Here is a 25,290-nt window from a genome sequence, read left to right as displayed (position 1 = left end):
GAGGACACAGCATCCACCATATCCGCAGTTCACATCCCGGGCGTAGAAAACTGGGAAGCAGACTTCCTCAGTCGCCAGGGTATGGACGCAGGGGAATGGTCCCTTCACCCGGACGTGTTTCAGGAAATCTGTCGCCGCTGGGGGGTGCCGGACGTCGACCTAATGGCGTCTCGGCACAACAACAAGGTCTCGGCATTTATGGCACGATCGCGCGATCACAGAGCTCTGGCGGCAGACGCCTTAGTGCAAGATTGGTCGCAGTTCCGGCTCACATATGTGTTTCCACCTCTGGCACTCTTGCCCAGAGTACTGCGCAAAAAATCAGATCCGATTGCAGCCGCGTCATACTCGTCGCCCCAGACTGGCCGAGGAGATCGTGGTACCCGGATCTGTGGCATCTCACGGTCGGCCGACCGTGGTCACTACCAGGCTGGCCAGACTTACTGTCCCAAGGGCCGTTTTTCCATCGGAATTCTGCGGCCCTGAACCTGACTGTGTGGCCATTGAGTCCTGGATCCTAGCGTCTTCAGGATTATCCCAAGGGGTCGTTGCCACCATGAAACAGGCTAGGAAGTCCACCTCTGCTAAGATCTACCACAGAACGTGGAAGATTTTCTTAACCTGGTGCTCGGCTCAGGGAGTGTCTCTCCCTGGCCATTTGCATTGCCTACTTTTCTTTCCTTCCTGCAATCGGGGTTAGAAAAGGGCTTGTCGCTCGGCTTCCTTAAGGGGGAAGTCTCGGCACTATCCGTGTTTTTTCAGAAGCGTCTAGCACGTCTTTCTAAGGTGCGCACGTTCCTACAGGGGGTCTGTCATATCGTACCCCCGTACAAGCGGCCGTTGGATCCATGGGATCTCAACAGGGTATTAGTTGCTCTCCAGAAGCCGCCTTTCGAGCCTCTGAAGGAAGTTTCCTTTCTCGCCTGTCACAGAAGGTGGCGTTTCTCGTTGCGATCACATCGCTTCGGCGAGTGTCTGAGCTGGCAGCTCTGTCATCCAAGGCTCCCTTCCTGGTGTTCCACCAGGACAAGGTAGTGCTGCGCCCCATTCCGGAGTTTCTCCCTAAGGTCGTATCCTCATTTCATCTTAATCAGGATATATCCTTGCCTTCCTTTTGTCCTCATCCGGCTCACCGGTATGAAAAGGACTTACGTTTGTTAGATCTGGTGAGAGCACTCAGACTCTACATTTCCCGCACGGCGCCCATACGCCGTTCCGATGCACTTTTTGTCCTTGTCGCTGGTCCGCGCAAGGGGTTGCAGGCTTCTAAAGCCACCCTGGCTCGATGGATCAAAGAACCAATTCTAGAGGCCTACCGTTCTGCGGGGCTTCCGGTTCCTTCAGGGCTAAAAGCCCACTCAACCAGAGCCGTGGGTGCGTCCTGGGCATTACGACACCAGGCTTCGGCTCAACAAGTGTACCAGGCAGCTACCTGGTCCAGTCTGCACACTTTCACCAAGCATTATCAGGTGCATACCTATGCTTCGGCGGATGCCAGCTTAGGTAGAAGAGTCCTGCAGGCGGCAGTGACACCCCCGTAGGGGAGGGCTGTTTTGCAGCCCTAACATGAGGTATTTCTTTACCCACCCAGGGACAGCTTTTGGACGTCCCAATCGTCTGGGTCTCCCAATAGAGCGCTGAAGAAGAAGGGAATTTTGTTACTTACCGTAAATTCCTTTTCTTCTAGCGCTTATTGGGAGACCCAGCACCCGCCCTGTTGTCCTTCGGGATGTTTTTGTTGTTTGCGGGTACACATGTTGTTCATGTTGAACGGTTTTTCAGTTCTCCGATGTTACTCGGAGTTAATTTGTTTAAACCAGTTATTGGCTTTCCTCCTTCTTGCTTTGGCACTAAAACTGGAGAACCCGTGATACCACGGGGGGGTATAGCCAGAAGGGGAGGGGCCTTGCACTTTTTAGTGTAGTGCTTTGTGTGGCCTCCGGAGGCAGTAGCTATACCCCAATCGTCTGGGTCTCCCAATAAGAGCTAGAAGAAAAGGAATTTACGGTAAGTAACAAAATTCCCTTCATTACCCAGATTGCCACCGTACCATGGCAATTCGGGATGAGCCGGGTAGAGTACCGGGACTGTCGCATCTAATCGATGCGGCGATTCCGTGCAGCTGCTGGCTGATAATTTTAGGTCTGTGGGGATCCCCATCCTGAGAATACCAGCCTTCAGCCGTGTGCCGTTATCTTGACTGGTATCAAAATTGGGGGGGGGGTAGAGGGTGATCGGTGAGTATGAGAGGAGGGGGGTAGAGGGATAGACCGACAGAGAGTGACTGACAGGGAGAAAGAGACCGACATTGACTGACAGAGAGAGTGGGTGGAAAATGCAACCAAAACGCACAAAAGAAGTGACCTGTTGCTTTGTAGAACGCAGCGTCTTGGCAGCAGCCGAAAAGCTGCGTTCTAAAACGCAACGTGCAGATGGAATTTGCATAGTCTTCATAGATTATGCTGGGGACGCAGGACGCATGCTTTTACTCTGTGGTGCAGAATGTAGCGTAAAAGCATAACGCAACATGCGCACATAGCCATATAGGGGAGAAAGGTAGAAAATGGTATAATAAAGATCATTAAATGATAGCGGGTAGGGATAGATAGAAAATACACTTCAGATGTCGGACCGCCCCTTTTTAAAGATAAGGGATAACTTTCAGACCGTTTGGGAGTGCAAATGCTGGGACTGTTAATAATGCCGCTGAAATCTCAAGGCAACTTGTGATATTATTAATAATAATAATAATAATAATAATATATTTTTATTTTTTTTTATTTTGTTAGAATAAATTTAATACATTGTGTATATTTCCATTTTTCTGAGGGTGATTCTCGTGTTTTTTTTTTTTTTTCTTTTCTTTGTTCCAGCCAATGGCAGCGATAACAAAAAATTTAAAGGCGATGATAAAATGGAAGGGACGGCCTCCCGGGTGCTTCACATCCGGAAACTGCCTGGCGAAGTCACTGAAACGGAAGTTATCGCATTGGGTTTACCATTTGGAAAAGTGACAAATATTCTAATGCTAAAAGGAAAAAATCAGGTAAGGTAACGTGTTTTACACAATGGCGTAGTAGGCAATAAGTGGTCATTAAAGTGAATGGATGTCGGGGGAGGAGGGCACACTTGAATTTACATTTTCTTATACAGAGAGCCCCTCTACCGGTGCCTAACGAGAACATTTACATAATATGAATCCAGCTCTGTTGGGCCGCTGTCTTATTTCTTTGAATACTAAGACAATGCTTGAGATCAGATTAAAAAAAAATAAATAAATAAATAAGCTAGTGTGTCAGAGATCAGGGCCACTGATTCACAGGCACCTCAAATGAGGAGTGTAACTGTTTCTGGGTGTAAAGAAGCAAAACTTGGTTTCTAATCCTTTTAACCCTCTTAGTCAGTCAGTTGAATACAGACCTAATATATGTTTTTATATGTTTTATATTTTAGTATTAACATTTGTGTTTAAATATAATTTTGTCAATATTTTTAGGTGAGTTTTAAACCTAATGATCCTAAACTGGAAATGGCTCTACAATATGCAGAGTAAAGTGTTAAAGGGAACCTGTCACCAGCAGTTCTGGGTGCATATTTCTAATTCCTGCCTAATTGTCCCTGTATACACTAGCATGGATAAATTCTAAAGATCGTATGCTAATGAGACCAGGGATTAGTCGTGAGGGCGTTAAACCCCCCCCCTCCCCAACTAGCTGCCCTCATCATTTTAGTAACACGCCATTCAATCCAGTGTCCGCGGTGAACGCAAAGCTGAATGCCCGGATTTCTGGTCATGCGCACTAGACCTGACTCAAGCCGCGACGCGTAGACCCGGCTTCTCACTGTGCATGACCGGAAGTGCCGGGGCATTCAGCTCAGCGTTCACCGCGGACACAGGTACACTCGTCACCGCTGGTGATGCTGCGTTGAATAGCATGTTGGCACACCCCTGTGGGCGTACTAACATAAGCGGGTGGCTAGTCAGGGGGAAGTAACGCCCTCATAACCAGGGCTGTGGAGTCGGAGTCGTGGAGTCGGAGTCGGAGCTCATTTTGGTGGAGTCGGAGTCGGTATAAAATGCACAGACTCCGACTCCTAAAATATATAATAAATTGGGGACAGGAGTGCAATGCAGAATGTGCTGAATATTTTACTAAATAACAACATTTAGTATAATGCTTATATTTAAGTGAAAAATTTATTGTAGTACAATGTGAACATCAGACATTTAATTGTTTTTATGATACAATAATCAAGATATTTGGATAGAACATAAAATATTTATTGGAATACAACTTTAGAACACAAAAAAACTAATAAATTGTAAATATGTAATATATATAATATATATATATATATATATACAGTGTATATACACACACACAAGATATATATGTAATCTACTGTATATTACATAGTGTATTACATATTTACAATTTATTACAGTTTTTTGTGTTCTAAAGTTGTATTCCAATATATTTTATGTTCTATCCAAATATCTTGATTATTGTATCATAAAAATTATTAAATGTCTGATGTTCACATACACATATTCATGTACTACAATAAATTTTTCACCTAACTATAAGCAATATATGTAGGAGTCTGAGCCGGAGTCGGAGTCGGTGCAAGAGAATTTGAGGAGTCGGAGTCGGAGTCTGAGTCGAAGGTTTGGCTTACCGACTCCACAGCCCTGCTCATAACTAGTCCCTTGGCCTCATTAGCATATGATATAAGATCTTAAATACTTTTTGTAAAGATCTCTTTATCTATGCTAGTAGATACAGGAACGGTTAGGCAGGGATTAGCAATATGTACCCAGAACTGCTCATGGTTGCACCTGACAGGTTCCCTTTAAATGCACCTTTGCCAAATCGATCTCTCCACATGAATCTTGAAAATACGTTGGAAGTAAGGGAAAAGCACATCCCTTTCCGTCTTGATATGATTCTCAGATTTGTTCCAGTGAGTCTCTCTGTGTAGTCACAAATTGGTGAAACCGAAAATGTGGATCATTGTGACTGACCTGTTCATGGCTCATATTCTGGTGTTGGAGGAAACACTGGACACCATCGACTCTGGGCACATCACATGCTGAATAATATCGATGGCTTTGGCACTTCTGTCACCAACAAGTTCAATATTCAAATTGCTGCATAGTTGATGTCTCCACAATACTTGTAGAGACCTTTACCCCTCTGGGTACATTTTTTCTGGTTATTAATTTTAAGAATAAAGCAAGACTTGTCAATTTGAACATGACGACACGGGCTACCCTGCTGGGGTAGTCAGGAAATTCAACATACAGTACTTCCATTAGAAATTGTAAGCCTCAGCTATGCCCCATTCAGATATTCTAGTGCGTTGTGCTGCTAGGTTTCCAAACTCCACAGGTAAGCGAGGAGTAGCCACTATTCAGAGAGATGGGACTCCTCAAAGATAAAGCCCTTTCTGATGGATCCGCAGGATGACTCAGTTATTGCTAATACACTTCCAGGAATATTCATCAGCACATTGGTGACCAACAATCCACTGCAGAGCTTGATAAGTTTACACAGTACAGGTTGTTTGCAAATAAAACTGTGTGACCTCACTGACATCTGTTATTTATACCCGCTATAACATGCTGCAATGTCTTCTCAAAGAAATGTCAATCCATTTTAACTTTGAGGGCAACAAAAAATGGGCAGCTTACAAAGACTAGAATGGCAACAGTGCTATGGAAATGCCATACAGCGGAACCAGATAATAGGGGAGGGGGGATTTAGCTGTCTTTGCGAGTGGACATGACTGCACAGGCACAAGATTTGAAAATGCAACAAGGATGATAACGGAGGCGTCATCACATCAATCAAAGGAGGGCGGTGATCAGTGGCAAGAGGGGGGGGACAGGAGCAGAAAATGAGCCCGCCCATCTGGCCAACACATGTAATTAGCATACATAACGACCAGGTTTTTTGAAGTTATTTTTGGGGTATGGAAGGGGAGTTGGGGGATTAAGGTGCACCTTCATAGAATGCAGCCCAGGAGCTGCAGAAGGGGATTCTTTTAGTTTAATAGGGAAAAATCTGGTGACGGGTTCCCCCTTTAATGTGTCACAGTAGCAGAAGGTTACTGACCATAACTGTCACTCAAATAGACATGACCCCTCCCCCTACTCAACCCCAACAGCACGGAAGTGAGGAGACGCAGAGCTGTATGCTGCTTAAGACAAACTATGAATACCAGTTTAATTCAATTCTATTTTGCCTTGCTATTATGTGATCTTAATTCTTGTCACTTGCTATTGTAGGCTTTTTTGGAATTGGCTACAGAGGAAGCGGCTGCCACAATGGTTAACTATTATACTTCACTGACCCCTCATTTGCGTAACCAGCCTATCTATATCCAGTATTCCAACCATAAAGAACTGAAAACGGACAGCGCACTAAACCAGGTATTTGTGTTAAGCTCTTCTGCTCATTTATACAATTCATTTCTTTGTGGCATTGTATTCCCCTTCATTGTCTGTTTACCACACATTGCCGAGTACTTCTACTAATGGCTGTGCTGAATGGGACACGGCTGTAGTGAATCTTAGGGGTACTTTGCACGCTGCGACATCGCTAGCCGATGGTAGCGATGCCGAGCGCGATAGTCCCCGACCCCGTCGCACATGCGATATTTTGTGATAGCTGCCGTAGCGAACATTATCGCTGCGGCACACGCACTTACCTTCCCTGCGACGTCGCTCTGGCCGGTGAACCGCCTCCTTCCTAAGGGGGGCGGGTCGTGCGGTGTCACAGCGACGTCACACGGCAGGCGGCCAATAGAAGCGGAGGGGCGGAGATGAGCAGGACATAAACATCCCGCCCACCTCCTTCCTTCCGCATAGCCGGTGGAGGCAGGTAAGGAGATGTTCCTCGCTCCTGCGGCTTCATACACAGCGATGTGTGCTGCCGCAGGAACGAGGAACAACATCGGATCTCCTATTGGTGCGACATTATGGAAATGACCGACGCTACACAGATCACTGATTTCTTTGTCGCTCCATTGGGAGACCCAGACAATTGGGTGTATAGCTTCTGCCTCCGGAGGCCACACAAAGTATTACACTTAAAAGTGTAAAGCCCCTCCCCTTCTGCCTATACACCCCCCCCCGTGCATCACGGGCTCCTCAGTTTTTATGCTTTGTGCGAAGGAGGCACACATGCACGCATAGCTCCACAATTTAGTCAGCAGCAGCTGCTGACTATATCGGATGGAAGAAAAGAGGGCCCATAACAGGGCCCCCAGCATGCTCCCTTCTCACCCCACTCTGGTCGGCGGTGTTGTTAAGGTTGAGGTACCCATTGCGGGTACATAGGCAGGAGCCACATGCTGTTTTCCTTCCCCATCCCTTAAGGGCTCTGGGTGAAGTGGGATCCTAATCGGTCTCCAGACACTGGGACCGTGCTCCCTCCGCAGCCCCTGGGGAATCTGCTGGACAGGAGCCGGGTATCGTCAGGGACAAGGCCCTGCTACTGTGAGGTACTCTGTGTCCCCTTGGGGACGGCGCATGGAGCGCCTGTGTTATACACGCTGCAGCACTGCTGGGTGTGTTGGTGCGCCGGGACTACCGCGCTGGCCGCGCTTGTGTTATACACGCTGCAGCACTGCTGGGTGTGTTGGTGCGCCGGGACTACCGCGCTGGCCGCGCTTGTTTGCCGGCCGCGCTTATAACTTTAGTCCCCGACTTCTGCGGCCTAGTACCACATACTCCCGCCCCCCGGCCTGCCAGTCAGGGGAAGGGAGGGACGCTGCACTGGACGTCAGCGCTGAGGGCTGGAGCATACTTTGTATCCTCCTCCCCCCTCACTGAGCACAGTGGGGCACCAGATTCCCGCACTTTTTAGGGCACGCCCACGGCCCCCCCCCTCCTCCTCACAGAACGCTGACAGCCATTCCTGTCAGCACTTCAGAAGCTGGAGAGGAGAGACAACACGGCTCTGGGAGGCCCAGGCAGGGAATCTGGTGGTCACACAACCGTTTTGGGCGGTCGGTAAGCAGCACCTGTTACTAGGTGCTGGCCCCCCGGGGTGCCGAAGTTATATATATATATATATATATATATATATATATAGATATATGATATATGATATATGATATATGATATATGATATATGATATATGATATATGATATATGATATATGATATATATATATATATATATATGATATATGATATATGATATATATATATAGATATAGATATATGATATATATATATAGATATAGATATATATATATATATATAGATATATATATATATATATATATAGATAGATAGATAGATAGATAGATAGATAGATAGATAGATAGATAGATAGATAGATAGATAGATAGATAGATAGATAGATAGATAGATATATATGATATATATATATAATATATATATATATACGCGCTATATATATATATATATATATATATATATATATATATAATATTACTCTGTACGGTCGCACTGTTGATTTTTGGCTATATACCCTCCCGGATTGTACTCCGAGGAGACAACAGCATGTCGTCCGCAAAAAGCAAGGGTGCCAAAGCACAGGCTTACTTTGCAACCTGTACCTCATGTGCAGCTATGCTACCGGCAGGTTCCACCTACCCTCATTGTGTACAATGCTCGGCCCCTGCGGCACTTACTCAGCCGGAGCCTCTGCCACTGGTGGCCCAGGTGGAACCACCTGCTACCACTGTCCAGGTGACAGGGACGGAGTTTGCAGTATTCGCTGACAAACTTTATGAGTCTATGGATAAATGGTCTGCTAGGATACTAGAAGCTTTGCAGTCCAGAACGGTAACACAGGCCCTGGGCACTGTGGAATCATTGACCCCAGGCCCCCCTCGGTTGGAGCGGCAAAGTGCTCCTGGGGTGACTCATAGGTCCCAAGGTGAGGTCTCCGACACGGACCGCAGTCCCAGACCGCCTAAGCGGGCTCGCTGGGAGCTTCCCTCGACCTCATCACACTGCTCAGGGTCTCAGCAGGAGGACTCTCTAGAGGATGAAACGGAGGTGGCAGATCAGGATTCTGATCCTGAGGTCGCTCTCAACCTAGATACACCTGAGGGAGACGCCATAGTGAATGACCTTATAGCGTCCATCAATCAGGTGTTGGATCTTTCTCCCCCAGCTCCTCCAATTGAGGAGTCAGCTTCTCAGCAGGAGAAATTCCGTTTTAGGTTTCCCAAACGTACAAAGAGTACGTTTCTGGATCACTCCGACTTCAGAGAGGCAGTACAGAAACACCGAGCTTGTCCAGATAAGCGCTTTTCTAAGCGCCTTAAGGACACACGTTATCCCTTCCCCCCCTGACGTTGTCAAGGGTTGGGCTCAGTGTCCCAAGGTGGATCCTCCAGTCTCCAGACTGGCGGCCAGATCCATAGTTGCAGTGGAAGATGGGGCTTCACTCAAAGATGCCACTGACAGACAGATGGAACTCTGGCTGAAATCCATCTATGAAGCTATCGGCGCTTCCTTTGCTCCGGCATTCGCAGCCGTATGGGCACTCCAAGCTATCTCAGCTTGTCACTCGCAGATTAATGCAGTCACACGTGTCTCTGCTCCGCAAGTGGTGTCCTTAACCTCTCAGGCGTCGGCATTTGCGTCCTACGCCATTAATGCTGTCCTGGACTCTGCGAGCCGTACGGCGGTAGCATCCGCCAATTCGGTGGCAGTCCGCAGGGCCTTGTGGCTACGTGAATGGAAGGTAGACTCTACTTCCAAAAAGTTCTTAACAGGTTTGCCACTTTCTGGCGACCGCCTGTTTGGTGAGCGATTGGATGAAATCATTAAGCAATCCAAGGGAAAGGACTCATCCTTACCCCAGTCCAAACCAAACAGACCTCAACCACGGAAGGTACAATCGAGGTTTCGGTCCTTTCGGCCCGCGGCCAGGTCTCAATTCTCCTCGTCCAACAGGCCACAGAAGGGTCAGAGGGACTCCGATTCATGGCGGTGTAAGTCACGTCCTAAAAAGACCGCCGGAGGAACCGCTCCCAAAGCGGCTTCCTCATGACTTTCGGCCTCTTCAAACCGCATCCTCGGTCGGTGGCAGGCTCTCCCGCTTTTGCGACGCCTGGCTGCCACAGGTACAAGACCGTTGGGTGAGAGACATTCTGTCTCACGGTTACAGGATAGAGTTCAGCTCTCGTCCTCTGACTCGATTCTTCAGAACATCTCCGCCCCCCGAGCGAGCCGATGCTCTTCTTCAGGCGGTGTGCACTCTGAAGGCAGAAGGAGTGGTGATCCCTGTTCCTCTTCAGCAACAGGGTCACGGTTTTTACTCCAACTTGTTTGTGGTGCCAAAAAAGGACGGATCTTTCCGTCCTGTTCTGGACCTAAAACTGCTCAACAAACACGTAAAAACCAGGCGGTTCCGGATGGAATCGCTCCGCTCCGTCATTGCCTCAATCGACATCAAAGATGCTTATCTCCACGTACTGATTGCACCAGAGCATCAGCGCTTCCTGCGTTTCGCCATAGGGGACGAACACCTTCAGTTCGTGGCACTGCCTTTCGGCCTGGCGACAGCCCCACGGGTTTTCACCAAGGTCATGGCAACAGTGGTAGCAGTCCTACACTCTCAGGGACACTCGGTGATCCCTTACTTAGACGATCTGCTTGTCAAGGCACCCTCTCGAGTGGCATGCCAACACAGCCTGGACATTGCTCTAGAGACACTCCAGAGATTCGGGTGGATCATCAATTTCCCAAAGTCAAATCTGACACCGGCCCAATCACTGACATATCTTGGCATGGAGTTTCATACTCTCTCAGCGATAGTGAAGCTTCCGCTGAACAAACAGCGTTCACTACAGACAGGGGTGCAATCTCTCCTTCAAGGCCAGTCACACCCCTTGAGGCGCCTCATGCACTTCCTAGGGAAGATGGTGGCAGCAATGGAGGCAGTTCCTTTTGCGCAGTTTCATCTGCGTCCACTTCAGTGGGACATTCTCCGCAAATGGGACAGGAAGTCGACGTCCCTCGACAGGAACGTCTCCCTTTCTCAGGCAGCCAAAGCCTCCCTTCGGTGGTGGCTTCTTCCCACTTCATTGTCGAAGGGGAAATCCTTCCTACCCCCATCCTGGGCGGTGGTCACGACGGACGCGAGTCTGTCAGGGTGGGGAGCGGTCTTTCTCCACCACAGAGCTCAGGGTACCTGGACTCAGCCGGAGTCCTCCCTACAGATCAATGTTCTGGAGATAAGGGCAGTGTATCTTGCCCTGAAGGCGTTCCAGCCGTGGCTGGAAGGCAAGCAGATCCGAATTCAGTCGGACAACTCCACCGCGGTGGCATACATCAACCACCAAGGCGGAACACGCAGTCGGCAAGCCTTCCAGGAAGTCCGGCGGATTCTGCTGTGGGTGGAAGCCACAGCATCCACCATATCCGCAGTTCACATCCCGGGCGTAGAAAACTGGGAAGCAGACTTTCTCAGTCGCCAGGGCATGGACGCAGGGGAATGGTCCCTTCACCCGGACGTGTTTCAAGAGATCTGTTGCCGCTGGGGGATGCCGGACGTCGACCTAATGGCGTCACGGCACAACAACAAGGTCCCGACATTCATGGCACGGTCTCAAGATCACAGAGCTCTGGCGGCGGACGCATTAGTTCAGGATTGGTCGCAGTTCCAACTGCCTTATGTGTTTCCTCCTCTGGCACTGCTGCCCAGAGTGTTACGCAAGATCAGGTCCGACTGCCGTCGCGCCATCCTCGTCGCTCCAGATTGGCCGAGGAGGTCGTGGTACCCGGATCTGTGGCATCTCACGGTGGGCCAACCGTGGGCACTACCAGACCGACCAGACTTGCTGTCTCAAGGGCCGTTTTTCCATCTGAATTCTGCGGCCCTCAACCTGACTGTGTGGCCATTGAGTCCTGGATCCTAGCGTCTTCAGGGTTATCTCAAGAGGTCATTGCCACTATGAGACAGGCCAGGAAACCAACGTCCGCCAAGATCTACCACAGGACGTGGAGGATATTCTTACCCTGGTGCTCTGATCAGGGTTTTACTCCCTGGCCATTTGCCTTGCCCACTTTTCTTTCCTTCCTTCAATCCGGATTGGAAAAGGGTTTGTCGCTTGGCTCCCTTAAGGGACAGGTCTCAGCTCTCTGTGTCTTTTCAGAAGCGCCTAGCCAGACTTCCACAGGTACGCACGTTCCTGCAGGGGGTTTCTCACATAGTCCCTCCTTACAAGCGTCCGTTAGAACCCTGGGATCTGAACAGGGTGCTGATGGCACTTCAGAAACCACCGTTCGAGCCAATGAAAGATATTTCTCTTTCACGCCTTTCGCAGAAAGTGGTCTTCCTAGTAGCAGTCACATCACGTCGGAGAGTGTCTGAGCTAGCAGCACTGTCATGCAAAGCCCCTTTCCTGGTGTTTCACCAGGACAAGGTGGTTCTGCGGCCGGTTCCGGAATTTCTCCCGAAGGTGGTATCCCCCTTTCATCTCAATCAGGATATCTCTTTACCTTCTTTTTGTCCTCATCCAGTTCACCAATGTGAAAAGGATTTGCACTTGTTAGATCTGGTGAGAGCACTCAGACTCTACATTTCTCATACGGCGCCCCTGCGCCGCTCGGATGCACTCTTTGTCCTTGTCGCTGGCCAGCGTAAAGGGTCACAGGCTTCCAAGTCAACCCTGGCTCGGTGGATCAAGGAACCAATTCTCGAAGCCTACCGTTCTTCTGGGTTTCCGATTCCCTCAGGGCTTAAGGCCCATTCTACCAGAGCCGTGGGTGCGTCCTGGGCTTTGCGGCACCAGGCTACGGCTCAGCAGGTGTGTCAGGCGGCTACCTGGTCGAGCCTGCACACTTTCACGAAACACTATCAGGTGCATACCTATGCTTCGGCAGATGCCAGCCTAGGTAGGCGAGTCCTGCAGGCGGCGGTTGCCCACCTGTAGGAAGGGGCCGTTTTTACGGCTCTATTACGAGGTATTCTTTTACCCACCCAGGGACTGCTTTTGGACGTCCCAATTGTCTGGGTCTCCCAATGGAGCGACAAAGAAGGAGGGAATTTTGTTTACTTACCGTAAATTCCTTTTCTTCTAGCTCCTATTGGGAGACCCAGCACCCGCCCCTGTTCCCTTCGGGCTGTTGTTCTTTGTGTACACATGTTGTTCATGTTGAATGGTTTTCAGTTCTCCGAACTTCCTTCGGATTGAATTTACTTTAGACCAATTTATAAGTTTCCTCCTTCCTGCTTTTGCACCAAAACTGAGGAGCCCGTGATGCACATGCATATGATGGCTAATTCAATCAGCTGACATGTACCGCCAACTACCGTGAATGGATCGGAGGTCCTCCTCCTTAACCAGATAAATCCCGCTGTCAACCTCCGACATCGGGATTATACCATGTGCCGGCAGGATGACGACATCCGGCGCCAGTAACGACGTCGCAACGTGTAAAGCCTAGATGCGCCGAGAAACGATGGCAAAAGCATCGAAAAGAAGGGAATTTTGTTTACTTACCGTAAATTCCTTTTCTTCTAGCTCCAATTGGGAGACCCAGACAATTGGGTGTATAGCTTCTGCCTCCGGAGGTCACACAAAGCATTACACTTAAAAGTGTAAACCCCTCCCCTCTGCCTATACACCCCCCTGTGCATCACGGGCTCCTCAGTTTTATTGCTTTGTGGAAGGAGGCACACATCCACGCAAGCTCCACATTTTAGTCAGCAGCAGCTGCTGACTATATCGGATGGAAGAAAAGGGGGCCCATACAGGGCCCCCAGCATGCTCCCTTCTCACCCCACTCGGGTCGGCGGTGCTGTTAAGGTTGAGGTACCCATTGTGGGTACATAGGCAGGAGCCACATGCTGTTTTCCTTCCCCATCCCTTAGGGGCTCTGGGTGAAGTGGGATCCTGACCGGTCACCAGGCACTGGGACCGCGCTCCCTCCGCAGCCCCTGGGGGAATCTGCTGGACAGGAGCCGGGTATCATCAGGGACAAGGCCCTGCGACTTTGAGGTACTCTGTGTCCCCTTGGGGACGGCGCATAGTGCGCCTGGGTAATAGACACTGCAGCAGCTGCTGGGTGTGTTAGTGCGCCGGGACTACCGCGCTTGTTTGCCGGCCGCGCTTTTAACTTTAGTCCCCGGCTTTTGCGGCCTAGTGCCGCATATTCCCGCCCCCGGGCCTGCCAGTCAGGGGTAAGGGCGGGACGCTGCACTGGACGTCAGCGCTGAGGGCAGGAGCATACTTTGTATCCTCCTCCCCCCTCACTGAGCACCGTGGGGCACCAGATTCCCGCACTTTTACAGGCACGCCCACGGCCCCCTCCTCCTCTCTGAACGCCGGCAGCCATTGCTACAAGACGCTGGAGAACTTCAGAGGGGAGACAACTGAGCTCCACAGCTCTGGGAGGCCCAGGCAGGGATCTGGTGGTCACACAACCGCTGGGAGCGGTCGGTAAGCCGCACCTGTTTCTAGGTGCTGGTCCCCCTGGGTGCCGAATTGTATATTTATATGCTTATAGTGTATACATTTACTCTGTACGGCCACACTGTTAGCGTTTGGCTATATACCCTCACTGATTATTCTAAGAGGAGAAACAGCATGTCGTCTGCAAAAAGCAAGGGTACCAAAGCACAGGCTTACTTTGCAACCTGTACCTCATGTGCGGCAATGCTTCCTGCAGGTTCCACCTACCCTCATTGTGTGCAATGCTCGGCCCCTGTGACACTCACTCAGCCGGAGTCTCAGCCACTGGTGGGACCCCCGGCCCAGGTGGAACCTCCGGCCCCCACTGTCCAGGTGACAGGGACAGAGTTTGCAGTATTTGCTGACAAACTTTCTGAGTCTATGGATAGATGGTCTGCTAAGATACTGGAAGCTTTGCAGTCCAGACCTGTAACACAGGCCCCGGGCACTGTTGATTCATTGCCCCCATGCCCCCCTCGGTCGGAGCAGCAAAGTGCTCCTGGGTCAACTCATAGGTCCCACGGGGAGGACTCCGACACGGACCGCAGTCCCAGACCGACGAAGCGGGCTCGCTGGGAGATTCCCTCGACTTCATCTCACTGTTCAGGTTCTCAGCATGAGGACTCTCTGGAAGATGAAGCAGATGCGGCAGATCAGGACTCTGATCCTGACGCCGCGCTCAACCTTGATACGCCTGAAGGGGACGCCATAGTGAACGACCTTATAGCGTCAATCAATCAGGTGTTAGATCTTTCTCCTCCACCCCTTCCGATTGAGGAGTCAGCTTCTCAGCAGGAGAAATTTCATTTTAGGTTTCCCAAACGTACACGGAGTGCGTTTCTTGATCACTCCGACTTCAGAGAGGCAGTACAGAAACACCGAGCTTGTCCAGATAAGCGCTTTACTAAGCGACTTCATGACACACGTTATCCCTTCCCCCCCTGACGTAGTCAAGGGTTGGGCTCAGTGTCCCAAGGTGGATCCTCCAGTCTCTAGACTGGCGGCCAGATCCATAGTTGCAGTGGCAGATGGTGCATCACTCAAGGATGCCACTGACAGGCAGATAGAGCTCCTGATGAAATCCATCTATGAGGCTATCGGCGCGTCCTTTGCTCCGGCATTTGCTGCCGTATGGGCACTACAAGCTATCTCGGCTTGTCAGTCTGAGATTAATGCACTCACACGAGCCGCGACTCCGCAGGCTGTGTCATTAACCTCTCAGGCGTCGGCGTTTGCGTCCTACGCCATGAATGCGGTACTAGACTCTGCGAGCCGTACAGCGGTAGCATCCGCCAATTCAGTGGCAGTCCGCAGGGCCATGTGGCTACGTGAATGGAAGGCAGACTCTGCTTCCAAGAAGTTTTTAACCGGTTTGCCGTTTTCTGGCGACCGCCTGTTTGGCGAGCAATTGGATGAAATCATTAAACAATCCAAGGGTAAGGACTCGTCCTTACCCCAGTCCAAACCTAACAGACCTCAACAACGGAAGGTACAATCGAGGTTTCGGTCCTTTCGGCCCTCAGGCAGGTCTCAATTCTCCTCGTCCAACAGGCCTCAAAAGGATCAGAGGAACTCTGATTCATGGCGGTCTAAGGGTACCTTCACACTTAGCGATGCAGCAGCGATCCGACCAGCGATCTGACCTGGTCAGGATCGCTGCTGCATCGCTACATGGTCGCTGGTGAGCTGTCAAACAGGCAGATCTCACCAGCGACCAGTGACCAGCCCCCAGCCAGCAGCGACGTGCAAGCGACGTTGCGCTTGCACGGAGCCGCCGTCTGGAAGCTGCGGAGACTGGTAACTAAGGTAAACATCGGGTATGGTTACCCGATGTTTACATTAGTTACCAGTGTGAGCAGGGAGCAGGGAGCCGCGCACACTAAGCGCTGGCTCCTTGCTCTCCTAGCTACAGTACACATCGGGTTAATTAACCCGATGTGTAATGCAGCTACATGTGCAGAGAGCAGGGAGCCGCGCACACTGAGCGCTGGCTCCTTGCTCTCCTAGCTGCTGTACACATCGGGTTAATTAACCCGATGTGTACAGCAGCTACATGTGCAGAGAGCCGGAGCCGGCAGCACAGGCAGCGTGAGAGCTGCTGGTAACTAAGGTAAATATCGGGTAACCACCTTGGTTACCCGATGTTTATCTTGGATACAGCTTACCTCAGCTGTCAGATGCCGGCTCCTGCTCCCTGCTCGCTTCATTTGTCGCTCTCTTGCTGTCACACACAGCGATCTGTGTGTCACAGCAGGAGAGCGGCTTTGAAGAAAACGAACCAGGGCTGTGTGTAACGAGCAGCGATCTCGCAGCAGGGGCCAGATCGCTGCTCAGTGTCACACACAGCGAGATCGCTAATGAGGTCACTGCTGCGTCACAAAAAGCGTGACTCAGCAGCGATCTCGGCAGCGAGCTCGCTGTGTGTGAAGCACCCCTAAGGCACGTCCTAAAAAGACCGCCGGAGGAACCGCTCCCAAAGCGGCCTCCTCATGACTTGCGGACTCCCCAAACCGCATCCTCGGTCGGTGGCAGGCTCTCCCGCTTTTGCGACGCCTGGTTCCCACATGTCCAAGACCGATGGGTGAGAGACATTCTGTCTCACGGTTACAGGATAGAGTTCAATTCTCGTCCTCCGATTCGTTTCTTCAGAACATCTCCGCCCCCCGAGCGAGCCGATGCTCTTCTTCACGCGGTGAACACTCTGACGGCAGAAGGAGTAGTTATCCCCGTTCCCCTTCAGCAATGGGGTCACGGTTTTTACTCCAACTTGTTTGTCGTACCAAAAAAGGACGGATCTTTCCGTCCCGTCCTGGACCTCAAACTGCTCAACAAACACGTGAAAACCAGACGATTCCGGATGGAATCTCTCCGCTCCGTCATCGCCTCGATGTCCCAAGGAGACTTCCTAGCCTCAATCGACATCAAGGATGCTTATCTCCACGTGCCGATTGCACCAGAGCATCAGCGCTTCCTGCGTTTCGCCATCGGGGACGAACACCTTCAGTTCGTGGCACTGCCTTTCGGCCTGGCAACAGCCCCACGGGTCTTCACCAAGGTCATGGCAACAGTGGTTGCAGTCCTACACTCTCAGGGACACTCAGTGATCCCTTACTTGGACGATCTTCTTGTCAAGGCCCCCTCTCGGGTGGCATGCCAACACAGCCTGAACATTGCTCTGGAGACACTCCAGAGGTTCGGGTGGATCATCAATTTCCCAAAGTCAAAACTGACACCGACACAATCGCTGACATATCTCGGGATGGAGTTTCACACTCTCCCAGCGATAGTGAAACTTCCGCTGGACAAACAGCGATCACTACAGACAGGGGTGCAATCTCTTCTCCGAGCCCAGTCGCACCCCTTGAAACGCCTCATGCACTTCCTAGGGAAGATGGTGGCAGCAATGGAGGCAGTTCCATTTGCACAGTTTCATCTGCGTCCTCTTCAATGGGACATTCTCCGCAAATGGGACAGGAAATCGACGTCCCTCGACAGGAACGTCTCCCTTTCTCGGGCAGCCAAGGCATCCCTTCAGTGGTGGCTTCTTCCCACTTCTTTGTCGAAGGGGAAATCCTTCCTGCCCCCATCCTGGGCTGTGGTCACGACGGACGCGAGTCTGTCAGGGTGGGGAGCGGTCTTCCTCCACCACAGGGCTCAGGGTACCTGGACTCAGCCAGAGTCCTCCCTTCAGATCAATGTTCTGGAGATAAGGGCAGTGTATCTAGCCCTGAAGGCGTTCCAGCCGTGGCTGGAAAGCAGGCAGATCCGAATTCAGTCGGACAACGCCACGGCGGTGGCATACATCAACCACCAAGGCGGCACGCGCAGTCGGCAAGCCTTCCAGGAAGTTCGGCGGATTCTGCTGTGGGTGGAAGCCACAGCCTCCACCATCTCCGCAGTACACATCCCGGGCGTGGAAAACTGGGAAGCGGACTTTCTCAGTCGCCAGGGCATGGACGCAGGGGAATGGTCCCTTCACCCGGACGTGTTTCAGGAGATCTGTTGCCGCTGGGGCATGCCGGACGTCGACCTAATGGCGTCCCGGCACAACAACAAGGTCCCGACATTCATGGCACGGTCTCAAGATCACAGAGCTCTGGCGGCAGACGCCTTAGTTCAGGATTGGTCGCAGTTTCGACTGCCTTATGTCTTTCCTCCTCTGGCACTGCTGCCCAGAGTGTTACGCAAGATCAGGTCCGACTGCCGCCGCGCCCTCCTCGTCGCCCCAGACTGGCCGAGGAGGTCGTGGTACCCGGATCTGTGGCATCTCACGGTGGGTCAACCGTGGGCACTACCAGACCGACCAGACTTGCTGTCTCAAGGGCCATTTTTCCATCTGAATTCTGCGGCCCTCAACCTGACTGTGTGGCCATTGAGTCCTGGATCCTAGCGTCTTCAGGGTTATCTCAAGAGGTCATTGCCACTATGAGACAGGCCAGGAAACCAACGTCAGCCAAGATCTACCACAGGATGTGGAGGATCTGCTTATCCTGGTGCTCTGATCAGGGTTTTATTCCATGGCCATTTGCCTTGCCCACTTTTCTGTCTTTCCTTCAATCCGGAATGGAAAAGGGGCTGTCTCTCGGCTCTCTTAAGGGACAAGTCTCGGCGCTCTCTGTATTTTTTCAAAAGCGTCTAGCAAGGCTTCCGCAAGTACGCACGTTACTGCAGGGGGTTTGCCACATAGTCCCCCCTTACAAGCGCCCGCTAGAACCCTGGGATCTGAACAGGGTGCTAATGGCTCTTCAGAAACCACCTTTCGAGCCAATGAGAGATATTTCTCTTTCTCGCCTCTCGCAGAAGGTGGTCTTCCTAGTGGCAGTCACATCACTTCGCAGAGTGTCTGAGCTAGCTGCACTGTCATGCAAAGCTCCCTTCCTGGTGTTTCACCAGGACAAGGTGGTTCTGCGTCCGGTTCCGGAATTTCTCCCGAAGGTGGTATCCCCTTTTCATCTCAATCAGGATATCTCCTTACCTTCTTTTTGTCCTCATCCAGTTCACCAATGTGAAAAGGATTTGCACTTGTTAGACCTTGTGAGAGCACTCCGGCTCTACATTTCTCGTACGGCGCCCCTGCGCCGCTCGGATGCGCTCTTTGTCCTTGTCGCTGGCCAGCGTAAAGGGTCGCAGGCTTCCAAGTCAACCTTGGCTCGGTGGATCAAGGAACCAATTCTTGAAGCCTACCGTTCTTCTGGCCTTCCGGTTCCTTCAGGACTGAAAGCCCATTCTACCAGAGCCGTGGGTGCGTCCTGGGCATTGCGGCACCAGGCTACGGCTCAGGAGGTGTGTCAGGCGGCTACCTGGTCGAGTCTGCACACTTTCACGAAACACTATCAGGTGCATACCTACGCTTCGGCAGATGCCAGCTTAGGTAGGCGAGTCCTCCAGGCGGCGGTTGCCCACCTGTAGGAAGGGGCCGTCTTTCGGCTCTATTACCGGGGTATTCTTTACCCACCCAGGGACTGCTTTTGGACGTCCCAATTGTCTGGGTCTCCCAATGGAGCGACAAAGAAGAAGGGAATTTTGTTTACTTACCGTAAATTCCTTTTCTTCTAGCTCCAATTGGGAGACCCAGCACCCGCCCCTGTTCCCTTCGGGCTGTTGTTCTTTTGTGTACACATGTTGTTCATGTTGAATTGTTCTTGGTTCATGGTTTTTCAGTTCTCCGAACATCCTTCGGATTGATTTTACCTTAGACCAATTTATAAGTTTCCTCCTTCTTGCTTTTGCACCAAAACTGAGGAGCCCGTGATGCACGGGGGGGTGTATAGGCAGAGGGGAGGGGCTTTACACTTTTAAGTGTAATGCTTTGTGTGACCTCCGGAGGCAGAAGCTATACACCCAATTGTCTGGGTCTCCCAATTGGAGCTAGAAGAAAAGGAATTTACGGTAAGTAAACAAAATTCCCTTCTTTAGTTGTTGCTGTCCCGCTGTGAAGCACAGATCGCTGTGTGTGACAGCGAGACAGCAACAACTAAATGTGCAGGCAGCAGGAGCCGGCTTCTGCAGAGGCTGGTAACCACGGTAAACATCGGGTAACCAAGAAGCCCTGTCCTTGGTTACCCGATATTTACCTCTGTTACCAGCCTTTGCCGCTCTCACTGTCAGTGCCTGCTCCTGCTCTCTGCACATGTAGCTGCAGCACACATCGGGTAATTAACCCGATGTGTGCTGTAACTAGGAGAGCAGGGAGCCAGCGCTCAGTGTGCGCTGCTCCCTGCTCTCTGCACGTGTAGCTCTGTGCGCTGGTAACCAAGGTAAATATCGGGTTGGTTACCCGATATTTACCTTAGTTACCAAGCGCAGCATCTTCCACGCGGCGCTGGGGGCTGGTCACTGGTTGCTGGTGAGCTCACCAGCAACTCGTGTAGCGAGGCTCCAGCGATCCCTGCCAGGTCATGTTGCTGGTGGGATCGCTGGAGCGTTGCAGTGTGACATCTCACCAGCAACCTCCTAGCAACTTACCAGCGATCCCTATCGTTGTTGGGATCGCTGGTAAGTTGCTTAGTGTGACTGGACCTTAACTTTCGAAATTTTTGCTAGTTGTCAGGAAGACATCAAAGTTTTACTGCAAGATAAAAACCTTTGTGTCCGATGCGAATGCGGCAGTAAAAGTTAAATAAATCCTTCATTTCATTGTGGTCTACACAAACTTTTCCTTGTGTTCTCCCTGTTCTATCATCTAATACTCATTGTCTGCAAATTCCCTTTTATTCCCTTGTACAAAGCAGCTGCTCTTTCCCACCACCTCAAAGTTGTTTGTTTTTTTTTTTCTTTCAGCGTGCCCAAGCCATGCTTCAGGCGGTATCTGCCGTTCACACTTCCAATTCCACTGTGGCTAATACTGCAGGAAGCGAGAATGCCGTCTCCTCCGCACAGAGCCCAGTGCTGCGAATAATCATCGACAACATGTACTACCCCGTAACACTCGACGTCCTTCACCAGGTATGTTAACTGAATCGTTCTGTTTTTTTTTTTTACAAACTGATTTTTGTACGATGATGTTTAACATGGCGCTGGTTTTCTTTGCTTATCCTCCTTCAGATCTTTTCGAAGTTCGGAACTGTCTTGAAGATCATCACTTTTACAAAAAACAATCAGTTTCAAGCCCTGCTGCAGTATGCAGACCCAACAAATGCTCATCAAGCAAAGCTGGTAGGTGACCTTGTGGTAGATTTCTAATAATTTTTATTAATTTATATAGCGCTATTAATTCCACAGCGCTTTACATACCGTATTTTTTCGGACTATAAGACGCACCTGACCATAAGACGCACCCTGGTTTTAGAGCAGGAAAATAGAAAAAATTTTAAGCAAAAAATTGAGTCATGACAGTGTTATGGGGTGAGGATCTGCTGCTGACAGTGTTATGGGGGTAATGTCCCCAAATTCTCTACTAAGATATCCCATCCTGGTAATGATCCTCCTGCCTTGGATATACAGTATATACCCCCATCCTTGCTCTTAATATACCCCCATCCTTGCTCTTAATATACCCCCATCCTTGCTCTTAATATACCCCCATCCTTGCTCTTAATATACCCCCATCCTTGCTCTTAATATACCCCCATCCTTGCTCTTAATATCCTTGCTCTTAATATCCTTGCTCTTATACCCCCATCCTTGCTCTTAATATACCCACATCCTGCTATACACCCCCTTGCTGGTATACGGCCCGCATCCTGTGGCCCATAAAAAAATAAGCGTTCATACTCACCTTACCTCACCTCACTCCCTGCAGCATCGCTCCTCCTCCCGTCTGTGTCAGCGGCAGTCCCGCTGAGTGGAGCCATCCCCGTTCCCCTGCAGTACCGCGATCTCCTCCTGGTTGCCGGCCGCCGCTGAGTGGAGCCGTCCCTGTTCCCCTGCAGCACCGTGATGTCCTCCTGGCTGCCGGTGGCTGCGTGTGGACACGTGCACACAGCGATGACGCCATCGCTGTGCGCACCGCTAGTCTCTACTCAGCGGCTGCCGCACAGACAGGAGGACATCGCGGTGCTGCAGGGGAACTGGGACGGCTCCACTCAGCGGCCGCCGGCAACCAGGAGGAGATTGCGGTACTGCAGGGGAACGGTGAAAGGTGAGTGTAATGATTCACTGCACCCTGCGCTGATGATGATGCACATGATCACTCCAGGCTGTAGTTGCCAGAGGTGATCATGTGGACCGGCTGTTTATCCCTCGCCCATCATCCCGCCCACCTGTCAGCGCTGAGATGATGGGTGGGAGGATGGGTGTACATATTAAATGAGCGGGTCCATGTGGCCACGGCAGGCGCTGCTGCAGCCTGCTCATGCCCCCGATGACTCGCTCCACCGCAGCACCCTCATTCCACGCAGCCCTACATTCAGACCATAAGACGCACCCCCCCAATTTCCCCCAACATTTAGGGGAAAAAGTGCGTCTTATGGTCCGAAAAATACGGTACACTGCCAACACTGTCCCCATTGGGGCGCACAATCTAGAGTCCCTATCTGTATGTCTTTGGAGTGTGGGAGGAAACCGGAGACACCAGAGGAAACCCACGCAAACACAAGAACATACAAACTCCTTGCAGATGGTGTCCTTGGTGGGATTTGAACCTAGGACCCCAGCGCTGCAAGGCTGCAGTGCTAACCACTGAGCCGCCGTACCGTGCCGTGTAAAAAGCTCTTCCCAGAGAAAAAGCACAATCCTGTGCAGGAATTATGGGATCAATCCTCCAATGTATGGTTCATGACGTAACACTTGCAAAATTAAGATGGGTATATGTTTTTTTTGTTCCCTCTTTGCAGGCATTAGATGGTCAGAATATCTACAATGCTTGTTGTACACTCCGTATTGATTTTTCCAAGTTGGTGAATCTAAACGTGAAGTACAACAATGATAAAAGTCGCGACTATACACGTCCAGACTTGCCATCTGGGGATGGGCAGCCCACTTTGGATCCGGCGATAGCGGCAGCGTTTGCCAAGGAAACCTCACTTCTAGGTACGTCTTTCCATAATAGCGCCTCAGTGCTTTCCCGTACATGGCTTGTTTCATGGTGAGCGCTGCACGTCCTCTGATGTTTTATGTGACTGTAGGCCTGTCCCTGTCGGTAACCTAATATGGTGTTCTCAGGCTCTGCTTACATAAATTAGGAGATGATGTAAACTGTTCTTTGCATCTGAAACAACTTTTGTTTATACTGCGTTATTTAGGATCATAATTTTTAGACTTGTGTCATATTGAGCTACATGTCTCTTGCACTGCAGTCTGCCTTATATTAGAGTTCAGGGACAGTCCACAGAGGAGCTTTACTGGCACATCTTCCACTACCTCTCCGTAACGCTTAAGTTCTGATAGAGCATGTCAGTATAATCAAGAAAATGCCTAAAGTAGCAGTGTATAGGCTTTTAGAGATTCAAAAAAAAATAAAAAAAAACTGTCCTTTTGCTACAGGTTAATGTTAAAGAACCTGTCACCAATTTTATTTTATTTATTTTTTTTTTTAAATCGATGAACACATGCTACCATCAACTCCTGACTAGACATGAGTAACCACCCTAGTGTTCCAGTTCGGTTCAGTTAGTCGAACGGCGGGTGTGTTCGTCAAACACTTTTTTTTGAACACCTTCGAACACCATTGAAAACCAATGGCAGGCAAACACATAAAAACATGCACAAACAAGAAAGCACACATACATATTATGCCATTGTCCAAAATTTTCCAAAGTGCTTTTATTCCAATATCATGTGCAGTTAAAGTAGCGGGGAGAGAGCCAAGTGCAGGCCCCCTAATGGACGACGGCTGTTTTGCACGTCCTTGTGCTTCTACGGGACCCTTAGAAACACAAGGACGTGTGAAGCGGCCGTCGTCCATTAGGGGGCCTGCACTTGGCTCTCTCCCCGCTACTTTAACTGCACATGATATTGGATTAAAGCACATTGGAAAATTGGATGGTGTCCACCGTAGATTCCTGCTTCCTGGACATTGGCTTGGATTTTCTTTCCTCTGTCTACGTGCACCCATGACCATTGTTTCCCCAAGGAGGACTGAAGCTAACCTATAAACCCGGCTATAAGGTATTGCACGGTTTGGTGCAGAAACTGCCACTATATTATATAGTGTGTATGTATATATATATATGTATGTATATGTATGTGTATATATATATATATATATATATATATATATATATATATATATATATATATATATATATATATATATATATATATATATATATATATATATATATATATATATATATATATATATATATATATATATATATATATATATATGTATATATATATATGTATATATGTATAATTTCACACACACTCACACTCACACTCTATGCTCACCTTACCTTCTGTTCCATCGCCGGTCTCCTGGGACTTGCAGTTCACCGGTACACGATGTATATCGGGTAACCATCGCAACCGATGCCGCAATGTCCGTTGAGGTCAAAGGCAGGAGCCGCTTGCCTTTGATTGGCCAGCGCACTGCCTTTGAGAAGTGTCTGACAGAGGAAGTTCCTCCCTCGTCGCGATGGTTACCCGGTTCACATCCTGTAGTGGCGAACTACGTGTATCAGGTAACCATCGCGACGAGGCTCATACAGCACATGTTCCGTTTACACAGTACAATGTGCTGCCGAGGACCATGATTTTTAAAGGGGCCTTTTTTCACTTCTGCTGACGTCACATATACAGAGTGGCTGCTTTTTTTTTTTTTTTAAAAAAAAAAAAAAAGTTTCCTCCTTAGGGTGGAAACACATCTATGCGAGTAAAATCGGTCCGACTGGGCTGAAAAAAACTCGGCTGATTTTAGTTCACGTTAGGTGCGAGTGCAACGCAAGTGCGATGCTA

At 50.0% G+C, this 25,290-nt stretch overlaps 1 protein-coding gene across 1 annotated transcript in view; it reads left to right on the top strand.

Annotated features, from left to right (window-relative positions):
- The window catches only part of PTBP2 (polypyrimidine tract binding protein 2), a 104,532-nt gene that overhangs the window by 44,716 nt on the left and 34,526 nt on the right, over nucleotides 1–25,290 (top strand). The window contains exons 4-8 of the mRNA XM_075320077.1: nucleotides 2,874–3,046; nucleotides 6,293–6,436; nucleotides 21,232–21,396; nucleotides 21,496–21,606; nucleotides 23,226–23,421. Of these exons, the coding sequence (XP_075176192.1) occupies nucleotides 2,874–3,046; nucleotides 6,293–6,436; nucleotides 21,232–21,396; nucleotides 21,496–21,606; nucleotides 23,226–23,421 (789 nt within the window). The remainder of the gene's footprint in view (nucleotides 1–2,873; nucleotides 3,047–6,292; nucleotides 6,437–21,231; nucleotides 21,397–21,495; nucleotides 21,607–23,225; nucleotides 23,422–25,290) is intronic.

The sequence above is a fragment of the Anomaloglossus baeobatrachus genome, chromosome 8 (genome assembly GCF_048569485.1).
Source record: "Anomaloglossus baeobatrachus isolate aAnoBae1 chromosome 8, aAnoBae1.hap1, whole genome shotgun sequence".
NCBI lineage: Eukaryota > Metazoa > Chordata > Amphibia > Anura > Aromobatidae > Anomaloglossus > Anomaloglossus baeobatrachus.
Note: the sequence above shows the minus strand (reverse complement) of the source record. Positions and strands in the feature narration are given on the sequence as shown.